The sequence below is a fragment of the Cyprinus carpio genome, chromosome B20, assembly GCF_018340385.1.
Source record: "Cyprinus carpio isolate SPL01 chromosome B20, ASM1834038v1, whole genome shotgun sequence".
Classification (NCBI taxonomy): domain Eukaryota; kingdom Metazoa; phylum Chordata; class Actinopteri; order Cypriniformes; family Cyprinidae; genus Cyprinus; species Cyprinus carpio.
The window spans coordinates 28,705,818-28,725,776 of record NC_056616.1 but is presented as its reverse complement, the minus strand read 5'-3'; the positions used below and the strand labels follow the sequence as shown (position 1 = coordinate 28,725,776).

Here is a 19,959-nt window from a genome sequence, read left to right as displayed (position 1 = left end):
CTCTCTGCTCCAGCACAAAAAGTGCCCCACATCCTAAAAGACACGAAGAGTTTTCATTGGCATTTATGCCAGTTTCATTTATGTACTGTATGTTCATGCAATATTCCAAATATTACCTGCTATTCCATAATACTGCGATGACGCACAGGCGATCGTAGAAGCCAAAAAAGGTGAAATCTCCACCGCATATCCATGACGGCCTGAAGATTTAAACGACTTCATACTCTTTAATAACTATAAAGTCCACCTAAAATGTATTCACGATAAATAATCTATTTCGTGGTAAAACACCAAACATTTGTCGACAACGGCGAAAGCTTAATTAATTCTCAATCCATCAATACAACGGTAAGTTACATCGGCAAATCAATACGTTTGCAATGTTGTTACATTTAGCGCAAAACATGTGTATACCAGATGTTTACTTCCGTGTTTTGACTGCGTGAAAAACGCGAAGCTGTGATTGGCCAGATGAGGATGACGTCAATCTTGAAGATCGTTTAATATATATATAATGTATCGTGTCTTTATATTATTATTATTTTTTATTCTATGTGATTTTATAAAATAGGAACTAGAGCTGAAAATATTTAGAAAATTATTAATTGCACGTAGTCTGCAAAAACGAGTGACTGAATGAAGAACAAACTGCATCTTAAAATGATCTCGCACCAGATGGCAGCATTTCTCTAGTGAAGACCCGTTTGTTGTCTTTTCAGACTTCACACCTCACCATTTAAAATATTTTGACGTTGTAGTGCCATCAAGATAAAACATAATGAAGAAATTGTTCTCTTAAATTATTTTGTTAATGCTGGGTAATTCCTATAGAAAATGTACTGTGGTATCTATCTATCTAAATATCTGTCTGTCTCTATGGATTTGCTATCACATTTAAAAAATGTGGGAGGACAGTTCATAATCATAATCTTTATGTTTTGCAATTAGAAACAATAGCAAATATATAAGCAAATATATTCTCTTAAAATTCACATTCATAGGCTCAATACATCCTCTTCAGTATATTAAATGTTACAGATAATAACAAACAGTTCAGGTTAAAAAGTCAAAATGACTAATCCTGTGCCCTAGAGCCTAGAATATGATCTATGTGAGCTATGATCATATCTATGCTGCTTTTATCCTGCGGTCTGGAGCATGAAACACATCTCGTAGTACCTAAACCATTTTCATGTGTGGAAACTAATGAAGCTGACAGGCTTACTGACCACGTTCACACCGCTGACTCTTTGCCTGTGTGATGTTTTGGGGAGATCATGTGCGCCCTTGATATATGACGGCCACTTCAAAGGCAGGGGCCCGGCGTGAGAACCAGCCGCTCTAAAGCAGATAACCGGCGGATTTATGGCCCAGCACTTTTCCCATGATTGCCGGTGGGTAGCAGGCGCTGTTTGCCTTAATCCCTATTCACTTGGAAATGCTGATACTTTTTCTTTTAAGGAATTTAATGGTGTGACAGTGATTTACTAATGTAAATCTGTCTAACAGACCCTGGCATAAAGGGAGTGGATTAGGCCGGCATAAAGACCCATCTTGGGGAGGAGTGACTGGTGTTGTTGTGCCTTCATGTGGTGCACACTACTGCAGTCCGACCGGCGGTTTGTTCACGCCCGCCAGAATAGCTACATAAGTTTTGACTTGAGCTGTCCCTGAGGGACCAAGGGGGACCTTGAGGGACCTTGTCTTTGAATAACAGTAAACATCAAATGAGAACTGCCAAAATGTTATTTAGAAATGGTTGCAGCATCAACAAATTTGGCATTGTCAGATTTTATAAACAAAAGTGAACATATTTAAAATGGCTTTTTTAGCTTATTTTAAATTAGTTTCTAGTTACTTTTAAAAATTACTTTTTTATATTTTTGACCAACAAAACCATAGATGTTACCACATTAAACATATTTTAGGTTATCTTATTGATAATTGAAATCATTGCGGTGTCAAATTTGGCACTGAAAGTTTTTACAAACAAAAGTGAACATTTAAAATTGCTGGTGATAATGTAACGATGTTGAATGTTGGTGTGTGTTTTATTCGATAAATGTGTTTGTAGCTTACTTTAAAGGGATACTCCACCCTGACTCACATCGTCAGAATAGATCATCTGCCATCAGTGGTTCAATCTGAATTTTATGAATCGACGAGAATACTTTTTGTACGCGAAAAAAACAAACTTTATTCAACAATTTGTCTCCTCTGTGTCTCTCCACATCACCGTAGCGCCATTTTGGAGAATATCGCGTGAACACAAGCAGTGTACGCTCTTCTGTGTCAGCCACACTGCACGGATGAGCTGTTTTTGTTCAAATCAAAGAGTAAATACACGTAGAAAACATATCTTTGTGTCGCGGCTGACACAGAAGAGCATATGCTGCTTGCATTCAGCGGATATTCTCCAAAATGGTGCTACAGTGATGCGAAGAGACGTATTGTTAAATAAAGTCGTTATTTTTGTTTCCTTCACATACAACAAGTATTCTTGTCGCTTCATACAATTCAGATTGAACCACTGATGGCAGATGGACTATTCTGACGATGTCTTTCATACTTTTCTGGACCGTGACTTTACTTGGCAGTCAATGGGACAGTCACAAACCTCCTGGTTTTCATCCAAAATATATTAAAATGTGTTCTGAAAACAAACAAAGCTTTTACTAGTATGGAACGACATGGGGGTAAGTGATTAATTGCAAAATTTTCATTTTGGGGTGGAGTATCCCTTTAAAGTTTGTCGACAGATTTATAACTGTTGAAGTGGCACTTATAATTGCAGTTGTTTGTTTCACTTCATTGGCTTCTTTTGCATTATTAGAAAAACACATAAAAGAACGCAAATATTTTTTTCCACCATACAATTTCAAGAACTCAAATTATGCTCTGGGAAAACAATTACTTTCTCTCATAACATTCCACGATCTGTTGTGGTGAAAGCAAATGGAACGATGGTTTTATGGCATATGTGTCAGAATGAAAAAAACACGCAGTTTCTTCAGGGACATCTGTTTTTTTCTTTTTTGCATAGAAAAAGGTTACATCTTACAGAGCGTGGTAGGGTTATTAAAAAGGTAACAAAGTTACAGTAGTAGAAAATCTCACATATGAGTATTAGTGAATGTTATTTTTTTTTTAATTCAGTAGGCCTATTGTGTAAAGCGGAGAAGATCCTGTCTCCCCCCCAAAAAACAGTAGTGATTGAAGTGCATCATACCAACTCATCTGTCTAATTTCAATATAAACTCTAGCTACAATCTTACACATATACAGATTTACAAACTGGATTGTTAAATCATAGATTACAAAACTGATTCACACCTCACTTTAGTGATTATCTGCAAAACCTTTGGTTGGTCTTTGAACAAGCTGTTCTGTTTTACTCTAAAGCTACTGTATGTTTGTGAAAATCGAATATGCTTTTTCTATGTATAAATATCAAAGCATACATCTCAAATGCAGCATTTTAGCAGTGTTTATGCAGGCACTGTCTCACAGTACAGCCCTTTACATGAAGGTAAAACAGTAACTGATTTTTTCTTCAATAATGAAAATCGCTTTTCATCATTATGGGTTTCCACACAGCTTGAAGTGTAAAGTCAGTCTTTCTTTCCCTCCCAGAAAGTTGGCTTATGTTTGCTGTTGCATATGTGTACAAGTGTAAAGAAAAAACCCCAAAGTGCTGACCAAAGCAGACACAATAGCTGTTTTCTTTCCTTTATGTACAAAGTGTGGAAGACGTCCAAATACAACAAGAGCAAATCCAACACTTAAAATGCTCCCACTTCAGTCCCCCACGGTCGGTATGGTTTACTGTTGCTTCCGCTGCTCTGCTGGGATGTGGTGGATGTGGAAACGGAAGGGCTCACGGAGGAAGAAGCCACTGAAGATGCCATTACGCTGGGGCTGAAAAGCGGGAATCCTCCGGAAAACGTTAGAGGGAAGGTTTGTGCCGCTGCAGCAGCGGCCGCCGCGTGAACGGTTGCTGATATCGAAAGCAGCGAGGTGGACAGCGGCGGTACGCAAGGAGCGATGCTGCCAGTAGAGGGCACTCTGAGCGCGGAGTCACTGTGGGTGAAGGAGGAGGTCAGCAGGGCTGCACCCCTCTGAGGAACCTCAGACAGCCTGCTAGAGGAACTCTCTGAGGACGGAAGTCCACTTTGTTGCAGGAACGCTGCTGGGATGGGATGCAAAGCTGAGGCCCAGTGATGGGGGTGGAGGGCCTGCTGGTGATGGGCCATTGATGTGGTCATGGCGGCCGCTTCCCTCTGCGAGGCGCAGCTGCTGAGGTGAGAAACCAAGCGGACGCGGAGGGGGTCGCCGGAATCCAGTCCTTCAACAGAGCTCAAATACCTCGCCACTTCAGTAAGACACTCCCGAAAGCCAATGCTCATGAAGTCCATGGCCAGAGAATGAGCATCAAAGTATCCTGAGAGAGAGAGAGAGAGAGAGAGAGAGAGAGAGAGAGAGAGAGAGAGAGAGAGAGAGAGCAATTAAAATATGAATGCCACGCTTCTCTCACAAACTTTCCCCCCCTCCATTTGGGTTTTAATAGACACTTCATATTCAGTAATACTGCATTATCAATTTGACTTCACTGACACCAGTGGATGAGAACAAAACTAGAACTGAATTGAGCTGAATGATGACACTACTATCTTTTATAGAGCTGCTTTTATAGCTGAATTTACTCACAGCAGTGACCTTAATTTCAACTGTGAATCAGCAGTTGAGCTCAATAATGACACTATTGTCTTCTATAGAGCTGATTATAGCTGAATTGAACTCATTTCATAATTGATACATTTTACACTATTATTGAATTAAACTGAACTGACTCGAGCTAAATAAAGACACTATTGTCTTGTGTAGAGCTGCTTTATAGCTGAATTGAACTCATTTTATAATTGATGAACTTTTCACAGTTACTGAACTGAACTGAATTAACACTGAACTGATGAGCTAGTTAATGACATTATTGTTTCTGTAGAGCTGCTTTTCAGCAGATGTTGAATTGATCATATATTTGATCAAGTTTGCATCACTGATTCGGTTATTTTCCTACTTATTATTGTGAAGCTGCTGTGAAACAATTCAAGCGCTAAGTAAATAAAGGTGACTTGATTTGAAGCTTTAATCATGACGAGTCAGATGTAACCCCACTGTGCTCGAGAGGCTAAAGCTAAGCAGATCGGGACTGTGACCTGACCTGTCTGTATGTTTGTTTTGTCTCCCCAGTGCTTCGGTTTTAACACTTATTGGAAAGCCCTAACAAACCCCCAACAGTGCGGCCTGTGAATGTGGCCCCACTCCCCTCCCATGGATTTATGAAAGCAAACACAATCCCAGGGTCAAGTGCTTCTTTTGTCCTGCCGGCACTTTCCCACGAGTTCAATCCTACCATTAACATTGATTTCCAGTTTAATCTGGTCAAAAGGGAACTCAGTACTCAAATTTCACTGCAGCGTTAGGTGGTGTGCAAAACGGGAGCCAATAACAAGCAGACTACCTTTTCCTCCCGTGGCCTGGAGCATCTTCAAGTGATCCACTGTCATCTGCAATATTTCCGCCTTCTCTAACTTGGCAGATCCCTTGGGAGAAGCAATAGGATATGTGAGGATAAGTGTTTTTAATATGATAGCTTTGACAACATCCTCTTCCACTTACTTTTAATTTATTATAATTATTATTATTATTAGAACTAATACTTTTGCTATATATATATATATATATATATATATATATATATATATAAAAGTCATGCATGGACTGAAGCAGAAATATGAATTCACCTGTTTCTCAAATGCTGTTGGCACCAGACGACGCAACTCTGATAAACTATTATTTATTCGGTCCCTTCGTCTTTTCTCAATGATCTGCAATATATGGAAAAGAGTAATGTGTTAGTGGTTTAAAAAAAAATTTCAAAGATTTTAACAAATATATATATATATATATAAAAAAGTATGGAATTACCCCTCTCCGCTTCTTTCTAGCCATGACTTGAGATGTTGTGGTAGGTGAGCCACATTTTATAAACGAACCGCTGCTTTGACTTTGGGGGGAAAGGGGGATGAAAACTTGTCAGTGCACTGTATAAAGAGTTTATAGATGTTACCAAAAATATTACTTGTCTTTTTATTCAGTCATGTTAAATTATACTTTTGATTTTTGACTAACAAAACCAGTTATTTTTGTGTTACCACATACAACATATTTTAGGTTAAATGCTTGACAGTGATAATTATTAACACTTCTTTATAACTTTCAACGTTAAGCTATTAACAAACAAAATTATTTAATATAATGCTTAAAAGATCAATAATAGCTGTAGCCTACACTCAAATAGTTCGAAATGTCTTTAACATGTCACAATAATGTTTAGTAAGATGTAGCATTACTGTAAAAAAATGGTAACATGCAATTACAAATTGCAAATAAAATTTCTACTCGATCTAACATAAAAATGATTGTTGGTACAAACTAATGTAGTCGGTTTGATTTAGTCTTACTTGAATAAAATGCTACCACATTAACAACATTTTTAGGTCACATGACAGTATATAAATTACTAACGGTATTTAGGTTAAATACATCAGTTTATGTACAGACAGTCATTATGAAAAATATTAAGCTTAAATTTTTCTGATACACGATTCAGTGACATTTCTGACTATCGACCTGTTGAGCATCACAGAGCCTAATGTTTAAGTATTTAATCATTTCTAACCATCAAAACCTTAAACTGCATTATTAATTATATTTTATTTGTTTGTAATTATATTTTATAGGCTGTTTATAAAACATATTTAGTTATAATAAATGTAATTACCATGTGCATTTTATATATTTAATATAATGTCCAAAAGAAAGCATACGATCTTAAGATAACATGTAAAAGTGAATCCTCAGTAACAGAACAGCAAACAAGCTGTGGTTCCCACGCACGCTTACCCAGAGTAGTTATTCTCGCTGCCCACATCAATAGTTTCGTCCATGTCGCTGTCGGACGTGCTGTCCTCACAAGGCCGCTTCATGATGCAGTGTGCACAGGTACAGTCACCAAACCCTCTGAGCGTCTTTCCCACGAACCGCTGGAGCCTCAGTCTCACATTCACGCCCTCGTCCTGCTTAGGGAACACCCACCGAAAAAAGAAAACACGCCCCGAGCCACCGAATGGAGGTCTCAAACTTCATTCCCCTGATATTTGACTCGGCCCAGCTTCAGCACTCGCGTTCTGCACCCGAGGGCCTCAGAAGCGTGAGAAACACTTTGCACAAGAAAGGCGACGGTGTTTCAGAGCCTGACAGAGCTTGGACAGTGTGCAGATAGGCAGGAAATCTTGGTAAAGGGTTTCTGGCAAGGCTATGATGAGGATGCAGAGTGGCTTGCCAAAATGTTGTACGAATTATTTGATGATTTTAAGGAAGACATTTCTGCAGCAGTTTTTTGAAGTTCATCTCACGCGTGCCAAATCGGTTTAGCGCTCATTGGTTAACCCGTCAAATATCTAACTAACGATTTATGTTATATTTTGTTTTGTTAAGAATCATATTAACGTGAAAAACAAGGAAAGATTGTTTTATTCGATTTACCGTATACGAAGATTGAGCTTAGTTTGTTTCACATCACGTGTTTTCTGTTGGCCTTCGCGTACTGTAAGTTAGTTGCGCTCATTGCTAAACGATTTTTACTTTTAGGTTTCCAAAACGTTTTTAAGGCGTATGTGTACTTATATGTCTTATAAACATATTTTAACCTTGTGTTTATGAAAAAGTTTGTTAACAACAACAACAACAACAAAACTATGGTAAATCATTAAGGGTAACCTTACCATATGCAGTAAAGCAAAAAAATAATTCCCCTTAAACGAACCTATAGTTAAGAACCTATACAACCTATAGTTTTCACTCCTTTTTTATTTATGGGAAAATGAGCACATCGTATGTTAAACAGAGGACATACTGAAAGTCCTTTAAAATGTTTCAGTAAACACTGATTGTATCAAGATGTTAAAAGTATGCAAAGTTGTTCGGGAATATCTGCATACACACAGACAGACACACTTTCACACATGGGTTTCTCATTTATTTGGAGGCTCCAGCTGTAGTGGATTTCCTGGGTTAAACAGTGAAGATGGCACATTGTCTGGGCTTACAAAACCCCACTTGTCAATTGCCTTCCCCCTGGTGGAGCGTAGCACAGTCTCCCAGGCAGGCCGCCAGTGTGATGACTCGTTCCCACAGCTCTGAGCCCTGCGCTGAAACCCAATCACCATGTGAGAGACGGCCAGGAACACAGGGAGGGCCGGCAGGGCCGCTGCCACTGGGAGGTTACCGCGAGCCGAGCGTCACCCCTACCACTACTGCCGCAGCTCGTAACCCTATTCTGCACATTGTTTGTTTGTTGTATGTCCAATTTAACTAACATGTTATAAAACCTTAGAAATATTAAGATGGCATTGTGGAAGAGGGCAGCTTGTGACCTTTCACATATACCATTACTGCAACATTACAGCACAAATTCATTAATTCATTTGTGAAAATAATTATCATATATACTCAAAAATAAATAAATGTATTTGCATTTAACAATAATAATGCTTGTATGCATAACCAAGAAATTTTTGAGAACAACCGTCAAGACCAAAAATAAATACATAAAAGTACATGTTATGTAATAAAATTATAAACTAATATAACTTGCAATCAAACATTATATAAACAGTTTATGAACAGATATTAAGATTTATAATATAAATTACTATTTGTATAGTATTATTATATAAACATTATACTTAATTATATATAAATATCTTTGGATTTCACAATAAAATTATGATTTTGTCATACCATCCAAGCCCAATTATGAGAGATTATTATATATATATATATATATATATATAATATATATATATATTAGAAATTCTTATATATACTGTAAAAATAAATCAGAAAAAACTGAAAAACTCCTTCAAATTATACAGTATATTTTGCCCTAATTTTACAGATTTTTTAATAGTGTATATATGCCAAAGTGGCATTTAAAGAAAGTTAGTAGAACTTTTTGAGGTTTTAAATGATACAAAAAAGATATACAGTACAGTTCAGAGCAAAGGCAAAAGATATTTGGACATTTTCAGTTTTTTCAAACTTGATCAAGTACTTAGTTGTGATGAACTACATCTGTGGTTATTCTAGCATGAACATAAGAGGAACTGACTGACTACATCCCTTAAAATGAACTTGAGACCACTAGGTTAAAAGGAAATGTACTGCTTTGATATTTTGCGATGGAAAAAATAAACAAACAAATAATTTGTGTGATTTAACTGTGCAAAAATGTTATGATGCCTTAATAGTGACTAATATAAAGACACAAACCTCTGTACTGCTGACAGGTTTCTGCATCACCCATTGCCTTTAACACCCTGCACCAGATCCAGTCCTCACCACAGATAGCTCCAATCAAGCTGTCAACAGCCTCTCATAGCCCAGGGCAGGCTGCAGCTCTCCCAGGTGTGACCTTAAGTTTATAAGGGCTAATTAAAGCAGTCTGTCCAGCTTCATAGACCTGGACTTTCCCTCGTTTTCCCCTGTTGATGGATATGCCCATTCAAGAATTTTCAAATTTCTTTGTAGGATAAATAAAGACAGTATAGTGAAAATATTGACAGGAGAGCAGACAAACACAAAGCCCTATAGTTCTGTTTTGATCTGTTTGTTGCATATGAAAAATATAATGAAAATTCAAAGTAAACGCTGGTTATTAGAGATCTACAAAAATGCTTTGTTCATCTGTAGACCACACATATGTTACAGAGTCAGGTTTAAAAAAATAAAAAAAAATAAATTAAAAAAAACCCAGGAAGATGCATGTTAAGATTTTGTATCGTTTTTGTAAAAAGTCTTTAATGCACACTAAGGATGCATTTATTTGGTCAAAATACAGTAAAAACAGTAATATTGTGAAATTTTACAATTTATAACTACTTTAAGCATATCAAAATGATCACTGAGACTGAAGAAATGGCTCCTGAATATTCAGCTTTGCCATCACAGGAATAAATTTCATTGTAAAATATATTTAAATAAGTTGTTTTTTAAATTAAAATATTTCACAACTGTACTGTATTTTTGATCTAATAAATACATTCTTCTTAAACATAAGAGATTTCTGTTGAAATATGAAATATTATTATTAAATAATTAAAAAATCGGAATTATTCCAAACTATTGACCAGTAGAGTATATTATTATGAAAAGCAGCTTTCACTCCTATTCTGATTGTTTTTGCGTTTCATCCTTGGCTGATAGAAAACAAGTGCCAGTGATATCAGTCCGGGGCAGAACTACAAAACAAAAACCGGAATATGGCCTCCGCCAAGTCTGCTGTCGGGCAGCGCGGAGCTACAAGCTCGTCAGTGTCACCTCTGAGACTTCTCATAGCATGTGGCCAAAGTGGGTCCAACACTGGGACACAGTTTAGTGCAAGCGTTTGTGGATGTTTGTGTGTGTTTCTTCTATTCCCAGGCAGGAGGAAGGATTCCTTTCATCCCAAACATGCTTGCTTGGAGAAGGCGGGCGGCCCTGCCCCTAGGCCCGGCGAGAGGGGCCCAGCCCTGATGTGCCATGCTATCAGTGGTTCCCAAGGCTGGCCAGCCTGGGAAAAGCTGGGTGGACCCGTTCCAAAATCAGCATTACATGCATTATTGTTCTTACCCTCCCCGAGTCCCAAGCACACAATGAAAACAACAGCAACAGCCACAATCTCAAGCCCTTCTCTGAACAGAAGGCTGCCCTTAGTAACTTGCAAACTGCCTTTTTAAAACCAAGTTAACTGCTTCATGGCAACAGACACTGTTGCCTGGGCATCAGCTTCCTCAGCCCGGACTCTTCCTTGAGAGTACTCTGACCTGTTTTAGATTCAGGGCAAACAAACATTTGTCCTGTTAAATTCAAGTGTAGTGCAAGTAAAATGGTTGGGAAATTTATTTTATTAATTTATTTATTAACATGAGAACCAGGATTCACTGTTAAGCTATAGTGTTAAACCAGTTTAAAGTTGTTTTCTGGTCTTCAAGTCTGGTCTGAACATCTGACAAGTGCTGAAAACTTTTCTAAAACTAGCAAAATAGACCAGTCTGACCACTTTACGTTGGTTTAAACTGTTTTTTAAGCAGTTCTAACAACATCTGCAAAAAAAGACGTATAAGAATCTAGGAAGTTACTGAGATCATAATCTAGCACCATCATAATTTTCATGTTATTTCAGTTACTCAAGGGATGTTCTTGTGATTAGTGAATGAAGCTGGAATGAATGAAAAGTGTTTGCTAATCAAAAATAAACTAGTTAACTACTGATAACTTACATTTTCTTGCTGATCAAACACCAACCAAGATTTTAAGATTATATCTAATCTAATCTCATAAATTTCCTTTGATGACTTTCTGGGTTCGAGCACAAGGAGGTTTCATTTCAGCGCCAACCTGAAACAATTAACCCCTGAGTAAATAATCTACTTCTTTCTCATTGTTATCCAATCTGTCCGAGACAAATGGGCATCTGTTTATTTTTCCTGTCAGTGGAAGAGCGAACAACCAAAAAACGACGATATCCTAGGATTGTGGACTTTTGACTCCAAAGTCATATTATAGGCGCTTTATTAGTGTTTAAGGTCACAGAGAGACAAGCAAGTGCATCCTATATCAGGAAGCCTTGTGCGTCTCTGGAGTGAAATATTTGGCTTTTAGTCGGAGCCCCAGCCGTGAGTCGGAAATCCTGGGAAGCGAGTTCATGGCAGACAGGCTCCAGGCGTCGTATGGGCCAACGTTGAAGAGAATGGCTCAGAATAATAGGCCCCTTCCTGCCATTCTCAGATTCAGGGCAGTATTTCTGTCACGGCTTTCCATCGAACAGTGTCCGGCATTTGGCTTCGGCACCCATCAACCCGCATGCTACGCTCACAAATACACTAATCTGCACTGCAAGTGGCGTTTGGCTCGAAACAAAGCGCCTGTCAGAATTATGTCAGCTTCAGAACAATATCAATGTGGTCATTTTACATGGCTATCAAGGGAGTGTAAACTCATGTAAACATGTTTATCATTCTTTAAAAGATTTTTTAAACTCTGCTGTAGTATGTGGTGAGGGTTTGAAATAAAAAATGGCATATATGGGGCGAGAACACACACAGACAGGTGCCCCTACTCTACTTCCTGTCTTATGACCTGAGCTTCCTGTCAGGATACATGAGTTTGAGGAAGTCATGGGTTTCCCCTTCTGCATTCAGCTCTCATTGTTCAAGCATCATTACCCAATTGTTAAGCATACCTTTTATTCACTGTGGCACCTACGTTATTTACACAATAGCTTTGTTTCCACTGTCGGAACCCATTGATTTTGATGCATTGTCAGCTCTTCAGACAAAGTTCTAGAGCTAAATACTAAACAAACGAACATTTAGCATGTTTTTAGTTTCTGTACCTTCTAAGCATTTGGTCCATATTCTTAAACATGCCACAGAAGTAATTGTAGATCCTTGTAAAAGTCAGTGCTGAGACATGCAGCTTTGTTTGAATCCAACCTACAGAAATACAACAATTTTCAATTTAGTTCAGTTCAGCATGAATTTCATTTGAATTCTACTTGCATTCAAATTCGAACTGCAATTCCTTATCTTCTTTGCTACCTCAATTCAAATTCAATTCCAAATTGCAGCATTTGAATTTAAATGGCATTCTAATTTAAATTCTGAACATTACACAACCCAGATTAAATATTCATACTTACTAAAACACATTACCCTTTCTCTCATTGCAGTTATTAGCTAAAAAACGAAACAAAAACAAACATATTCCTGTCATTAAAGTAATTTAAGAGAAGAAAACACTTAAAAATGCATTGATGTTGCTGTTTGACACTGAAATTCTTAACTCTTTAATCCAATTGCATATGTCTGTCTGGCTATGCTCCCATATCAGTGGCTTCTGGCTCGCTCTGCTTGCAGGGAAGCAGCTACCCTGGACGCCCCCAGTCTGAGCAGACTCCAAAGGCAAATGTGTTAAAGTAATTAACAGACAAGAAAGAGGAAGTCATCAAATACACATTAAGTGACCTGACCACTGTGAAATCACTACTCTAGACGGCAGGATATAACCAGAGTTCAAGAAAGAGATATGCTTTCACACGTGGCACCAGTCAGTGAAGGCCAACAAGATAATCTTCTCTTTAACTCCAAAAACAAACAGAAGAAAGGAAGGGTGTCCTCTTGGGACACCTGTGCTAATCGTTACTGGCTTGTCAGATATATGTATATGTACATATATGTATGTATATGTATTAACAAAACATATATAATCCTCTTGAAAGACAAGTTACCACTGTTAACATTAATCTAAGTAGGCAAATTTTGTTTTTCAAAACACAAGCTTGTGTACAGAGTTTATCTTGTGCTGTGGAAAACACCTAAAAATTAATAACACTGTGAACTCAAGTCTAGCCTCCAGGCAATAGCTACAGCCATTAACCAACCTTCCCCTGAGTTTTAAGACGGGGCTTTCTCCTTATGCTTAGCTTGGGTATCACCGGCCCTGAGGAAGCACAAGGTTAGAGAGAGATCCAGGAAAGTGTTTTCTGCTAATCTCTACCAGGGTAAGACCCCACAGAGCCACAACACTGATATGGTATGTCACTGCCTGGTGATAAACAATGCTGCATATTGTTGTTTTGGGCTGCACCCTCTGGTTCTTTATCAGCAAGCATCCTTCCACTCCCCATGATTGTGAAATGGCAATGGGTGTGCTACAGAATTATGGACTTATATAAGTGGCAAAGTTGTTAATCATGGTTAAGAGAAATTAACTGCACTTTGAACATGTCTCAGTTTTTTAGTAACAGGAAAATCAAGGAATCGTTGTCTCAGGTAAGGTAGGACTTTTGACCATCTTAATAAAGTCTATACTCTACAGTGTAATCACCCATTTAGATGGGTAATCACTGCATTTATTTGATCATTTATTACAGCAAAACAATAGTACTATGAAATATTACAGTTTAAAGTAACTGGTTTCCATTTTAATACATTTAAAGAAGTTTTTGTTTTCTGTAATTGTCATCACTCCAGTCTTCAGTGTCACATGATCCTTCAGAAAGCATTCTAATATGTTGATTTGCTGCTCAAGAAACATGTTGAAAACAGTTTTAATGTTTTCTTAATATTTTTGTGGAAACAGTGATACATTTTTTTCATAATTCTTGATTTTTATGTGAAATGGAAATCTGAAAATGCTGCTGTTATTTTTAATCAATTTAATGCATCCTTGCTGAATAAAAGTATATGTATACCTTTAAACCAAAATCTTACTGACACCAAACTTTCAAACACATCTTAAAATGATGTTTGGACAATCACGTACAATTTGACAATTTGAATGCAATAAAAATAAGCAAAAAAGATTTCTTTGGTATCGGGCGAATTTAGAGTTAGTTTAGGAGGACCGAATCTCTTATCTGAATATGAGCTGCTATGGCTAAAAGAAAGATTTCTATAAGAGCAAGAACTAACAGCAAAAGTGGCAAACACTGCATGTCAAAATATGAATTGTTTTTATGATTAGCAAGGCAGGATTCTGAATGAAATAACCCTCAGATATATTTCCGCAGCCAACATTAAGATAGATCATATAGTCACAGATTTTTAAGTCGGTTAAGATGAAGACCGAAGCATATGGTGGGAACGAGTTTCAAGCATTTCAGACTAATTTTGAACAAGCCTAAATATGTGTGTGGTTTATTTTAGGTCAGATTGGATGACCCTCTGTCGTTGTTTAGAAGTCCAGACACTTTGACTTATCAGTGTGAGCAGTTGAAAAGCGCTAGCGCACATGCTTGACCCCCAGGCCCTCTGGTTTTACTGCTATCACCCGAGACAGCACTGTTGAATCTGGAGGAGAATGTGACAACAGCAGGCTCACCAGCTGACCATACGCAGACCCCAGATCAGCAACACGTCTGCTAATTCTTCATACACCCTGCAGGGGAAAACCTGGACTGAAGGTCCGAGCCTGGAAAATACCTGTCATCGGAAGAGCTGCGGTCAGCTGCAGGAATCTTGCTACATTCACACCAGCAGAAACGCAGAGGTAGAGGTGTCCACGACAGCTCCCAGATACTCTGCTGCTGTCTTTCCCACTGCCTGAAAACACACAAGGACTTGTCACTGTCTATTAAAGCTAAAAAAAGCTCTTGGGTAGGACAGACAGTCTACAAAAGTTCAATAAAATTGGGTATTTGTTCAGAAATATAACTTGAATTATAAAGAAAGGAAAAGTTTAGTTGAAAATAAACATTTCTGTCATCATTTACCCACCCTAAATGTTTTCTTTCTTCTATAGAAGACAAAAAAGATTTGTCCAAAAGTAGTGAGCCATATGACTGCTTTGAGGAACACCAAATATGTCTGTATTTCAATTATTTACAATATCCGTTTATGTGCAGAATGTTTGTACTGGCACATTCTGACATATTGTGCAATGCTGTTACATAGGTACTGACTGCAAGAAAGCATTTTATTTAAGGGCCTAAGCTGGTTCTGGTGTAAATATTGTGTGGGTTTTTTGTTTGCTTCCATGTGCACGATATTTTGTAAATACGTAGTCTGAAAATTGAAAAAAAGGGCTATATATAAAATGATGGCTAACAAAGTGGTCAGCCATACAGAATCCTAAGAAATCATGGTTTCCACAAAAATATTAAGCAGCTGTTTTCAATACTACCAAATCAGCATTTATTTCTGAGGGATCATATGACACTAAAGACTAGAGTAATGGCTGCTGAAAATCCAGCTTTGCCACCACAGGAATAAACATTCTGAAATATATTAAAATACATATTTTAAATTGACGTAATATTTCACAATATTAGTTTTTACTGTATTTTTGATCAAATAAATGCTGCCAAGATGAGCATAAATGATTTCAAAAACATGAAAAATACAACTGACTCTAAACTAGAATGCATGAATGAAAGAACTAAACTATCCTTAAATCAAGAGACTTGACATTTCACTTCAGTAGTCTGCCACACGTCACTGGGTTGTGATGTAAATACAGTGTGGGTTGTGAGGGTTGATTGTTTGCTAATACGTGCACTGTATACTGTTTAGTGAATACACACAGTTCTTTTTGAGAACTTTATTATTGCTAATCTATTTTTTACATGCACTTTAGTTGCTGGTGAATAGAAGTGAATATTTGTGTAAACGCAGTACATACTGCAGATGAGGTCAAGTGTTACAAGTATATAACTCATAAAAAGGAAGATGGAGAGCTGATTAATAGGGACTAAATTGAGAACATTATAACTGTAAATCACAGATCATTGCTGGACTAGGCAACACGATCATTTCGGCAATCTATAGCACCACACTATTTCCAAATACATCTCTAGGTATTAATATCACATATGTGTCCCTGGACCACAAAACCAGTCATAAGTAGCACAGGTGTATTTGTAGCAATAGCCAAAAATATATTGTATGTGTCAAAATTATTGATTTTTCTTTTATGCCATAAATCATTAGGATATTAAGATCATGTTGCATGAAGCTATTTTGTAAATTTCTGACTGTAAATATATAAAAAAACTTCATTTTTGATTGTAATATTCATTGCTAAGTACTTAATTTGGATAACTTTAAAGGCTATTTTCTCAATATTTAGAATTTTTTGCACCCTCAGATTCCCGTTTTTCAAATAGTTCTATCTCGGGCAAATATTGTTCTAACAAACCATACATCAAGCTTATTTATCCAGCTTTCAAAGGATGTATAAATCTCAATTAAAAAAAATGGACCTTTATGACTGGTTTTGTGGTCCAGGGTCACATTTGTAAAAACAGGTCCAGCAAACTGAACTGTATTCTGTAATGAAAGGATTAACATAGAATTTAAAGGATTCATTTATGAATGCTAATGTGAATAAGCCAAAGCTGTCTTGGATGGAAGTGTGGTGTGTTACTGTACAGAACAGCTGTGGCTTTCATTGTTTGTAGCCACACTCTCTTTCTTCCTGTAATATAGTGGTCCGGCTACATTACAGGTCAAGCTACTCTGGCCACTCTGGATTTACTGTAGCAGAGGTTGATGTTCGGTCAGAGATCAGAGAGCCGGCTTTCAGAGAGGGTCAGTAAGAGTAACTAACCGGCGCTGACAGGCACCTGGCAAAGACCATGTTGAGGAATGATAAATGGCTAGTAAAAACTGAACATATCAACTTCATTTATATTACTATACACATATTATTATTGTATATATACTGTATATACTACTGTTCAAAAGTTTTGAGTAAGAGAACTATATTAAGCATTGCTAGTAAGAGAATGTTTCTTGAGCATCAAATCAGCATATTAGAATGATTTCTGAAGGATCATGTGACACTGAAAACTGAAGTAATGATCTTTTTTTTAAGTAACAAAATTCTCTGAATAGATGTTTTTCATAACAAAAACAACATAAAAGCACCATTAAAGTAGACAATCATGCTCAAGTCTCCTGAAGCCATACACTATCTTTGTGCATTAAACAGACCATAATTTCAGTAATTAATCTTTGACTTCCTGTATCTAATACACAGTAAAATCACAGTTTTCATCTCTGTTTGAACTATTCTTGAAATGTTTGAAGGAAGTTTAGGGAATCTCTGCAACCCTTAACACTTCTTTGTGAATCTGATAAGATAAATGACCGAGACAAGAAGGGGAAGCAAACCCTGACACGCTCTCACTGTCTGAGCTGCTTATATCATAAGGGTCTCTCCTTCCTTCAGCCTGAGTGTTTACTTTGGATTATAGTAGATGCTTCCAGACCTCTGAGAACATACATCCTGACAGACAAGCTGATGTGTCATGTTATACTCAGACATTCATTCAGTTCTCTGTAAAACTCCTAAAAATCCTCAGAAGCTAAACTAGCTGGATATCAAGGTTGTAAAACACGTAACAGACGGTTCTGCTAATCTTTAAGGAAATTACCGTGAAGCTTGTGGTGTTTTGCATGACAGGTGCTGGTCAGGTCTTTCATGTATGAATTATAGACTATAAAACAAGACATGAGAGAGTTGGTGTAATGTCACACCACTGGTACAAGGAAACTCTAATTTACTGCATTTAAATTAGAATTAAGGATAAATTCGCAATATAGAAATAAAAGGCTACATTACAGAACACTAGAAATGCATTCCCCTGTAATACGGAATAAACATATATTTCATTTAATATTTGTACATATATAATACATTATATTTCATGATTAAAAAGATGCTGAAACTTTAAGCCAAACAAAAATCCATTACATACCAAAGTTGTCCATAATAAATGTCTTCCTGTTCCATTAGTCTGGAATCCTGATTGTTTTGCCATCTCGTCTGCCAAGTTAGAAGATAAACTGCATGAGAATGTGAAACTGACACATACATAAAGCAGTGAATGAAATAATAACAGCAACTGTCTGCTAAAAAGCAAAAAACATCTAAAATACTGTATTCCTGCAACTGTGTTTTTATTATGACCATGGGGCCTTTACTAATTAAATGTGCATTCAGTAAATTTGTGAATACATTTATATATGAACATATCTGTTTTTCTCACAGTAAACATCAATATGGATGTTCTTGGGTTCAATCTTAAATTTCTTTGCGTTGATGTTGGTCCGTTCCATTTCTCAAAAGCACTATTAATTTATGATCAGTATTTTTTAATTATCAAAAAAAATTTACTGCACCTTTAACATTGAAATACTGTTTGCAACACACCTCTGAGGAACTGGCATGAAAAGTCCCTAGGACCGTGTACAGTGCTCTCTGACCCTGTGTGGTGGTCTTGGAGACAGAGGGAGTCAAAAGAAAAGTCTATGTGGCTCTGAAGTTGAAAGTCTATGGGGTGCCTGACCAGCCCTGTTTGATGTAGCTCACCATGGCTGCTGCTGCTGCACGCATGTGAAGATGTTTTTGTGTGATGGCAGCTGGAGACTCTCTCTCCAAGAGAAATCTGCACGACCCAGCCTGGCTGAGGAAACAGCGTTATGAGGGTCTTGACCCAGAGCTGGAGAACTCTGTGGGATTGAGATGGTGACAGATAATAAGTACAGATCTTCTAAGGTCAATCTTCACTAAACAGCTTTTTTCCCTTATACAGCCTATACAGATACTTTTTTTTTTTTGCATCAGTCACTTTCATCCAAAATAACTTAAACTTACTTGTTTTACACAATATGCTTTATATACATTTTCAGTTCATGCATTTATATTTATAATATATTAATTATTTTATAACAGTAATTCTGCAAAAGTAATTTCTGTATAAAAGAAACTACCTGCAGTTTTAAAAGTTTGAAAGCAGTGTGCAAGCTTCTGTGAAACAATGTAAATACGGTAGACAAAATCCCGCTCTTTTGTAACTATGGAAACAAGGACACGCTCGGACTCGGAGAGGACTGAAAGACCGCGGACTGTTGCTGCTGCGGTCGGTGGTGGCGTTGGAGCCGGTGTTGTGCCGAATTCTTCACCCCTGCCAGATTCTGCATCCCCTCGTTGAAGTCACTACTTGATTGCCTAATCCCAACCCCACCCCTAATCCTAACCCCTCCCCCACACCTACTCCTAAACCTACCAATACCAGGGGGTGTGGCAGGGTTCGGCACTACACCGGTGAAGGGAGTGAGGCAAAGGGGGTTTATCGGCGCTCTGTTGGGAAAATAACAGCCCCAGGGTAGACCGCGGCAAACAGGAAGGGTGTGGACAGGATCCGAGCGCAGCTGCTGCCGCTGAGCAGCGTCTGTTCCCTCAGACTTTGATGTGTGGGCACACCGCGCTCTGTGCCACGAGATAAACACTCTGGGAGCGAGGAATTGTTTGTGTTACGCATAGCTCCGTAATGACATGAAGCCTGTG

At 37.7% G+C, this 19,959-nt stretch overlaps 2 protein-coding genes across 8 annotated transcripts in view; both read right to left on the bottom strand.

Moving 5' to 3' along the window:
* Positions 1-455, bottom strand: part of LOC109065974 (peroxisomal targeting signal 2 receptor-like) — an 18,571-nt gene extending 18,116 nt beyond the window's left edge. Inside the window, exons 1-2 of the mRNA XM_019082959.2 lie at positions 117-455; positions 1-33 (exon numbers count right to left, since the gene is read on the bottom strand). The exon at positions 1-33 is cut by the window's left edge and continues 25 nt beyond it. Coding sequence (XP_018938504.1) covers positions 1-33; positions 117-222 — 139 coding nt within the window. The 5' untranslated portion in view covers positions 223-455. The remainder of the gene's footprint in view (positions 34-116) is intronic.
* Positions 456-3,005: 2,550 nt separating this feature from the next.
* LOC109065907 (hairy/enhancer-of-split related with YRPW motif protein 2-like) lies at positions 3,006-19,550 on the bottom strand. 7 transcript variants are annotated; one of them, XM_042746815.1, is made up of 13 exons: positions 19,383-19,550; positions 18,982-19,121; positions 18,823-18,888; positions 18,368-18,435; positions 18,044-18,106; positions 15,090-15,209; positions 12,500-12,599; positions 9,397-9,538; positions 6,967-7,139; positions 5,989-6,067; positions 5,805-5,888; positions 5,522-5,603; positions 3,006-4,441 (listed from the first exon to the last, which is right to left on the bottom strand). In XM_042746815.1, exons 8-13 carry the CDS (start codon positions 9,421-9,423, stop codon positions 3,783-3,785), a joined length of 1,104 nt encoding a protein of 367 aa, XP_042602749.1. In that variant the 5' UTR covers positions 9,424-9,538; positions 12,500-12,599; positions 15,090-15,209; positions 18,044-18,106; positions 18,368-18,435; positions 18,823-18,888; positions 18,982-19,121; positions 19,383-19,550; the 3' UTR covers positions 3,006-3,782. The 7 variants fall into 7 exon arrangements, with proteins under 7 accessions (XP_042602749.1, XP_042602748.1, XP_042602746.1 ...); XM_042746814.1 differs by lacking the exon at positions 18,044-18,106; XM_042746812.1 differs by lacking the exon at positions 18,823-18,888.
* Positions 19,551-19,959: the final 409 nt, after the last annotated feature.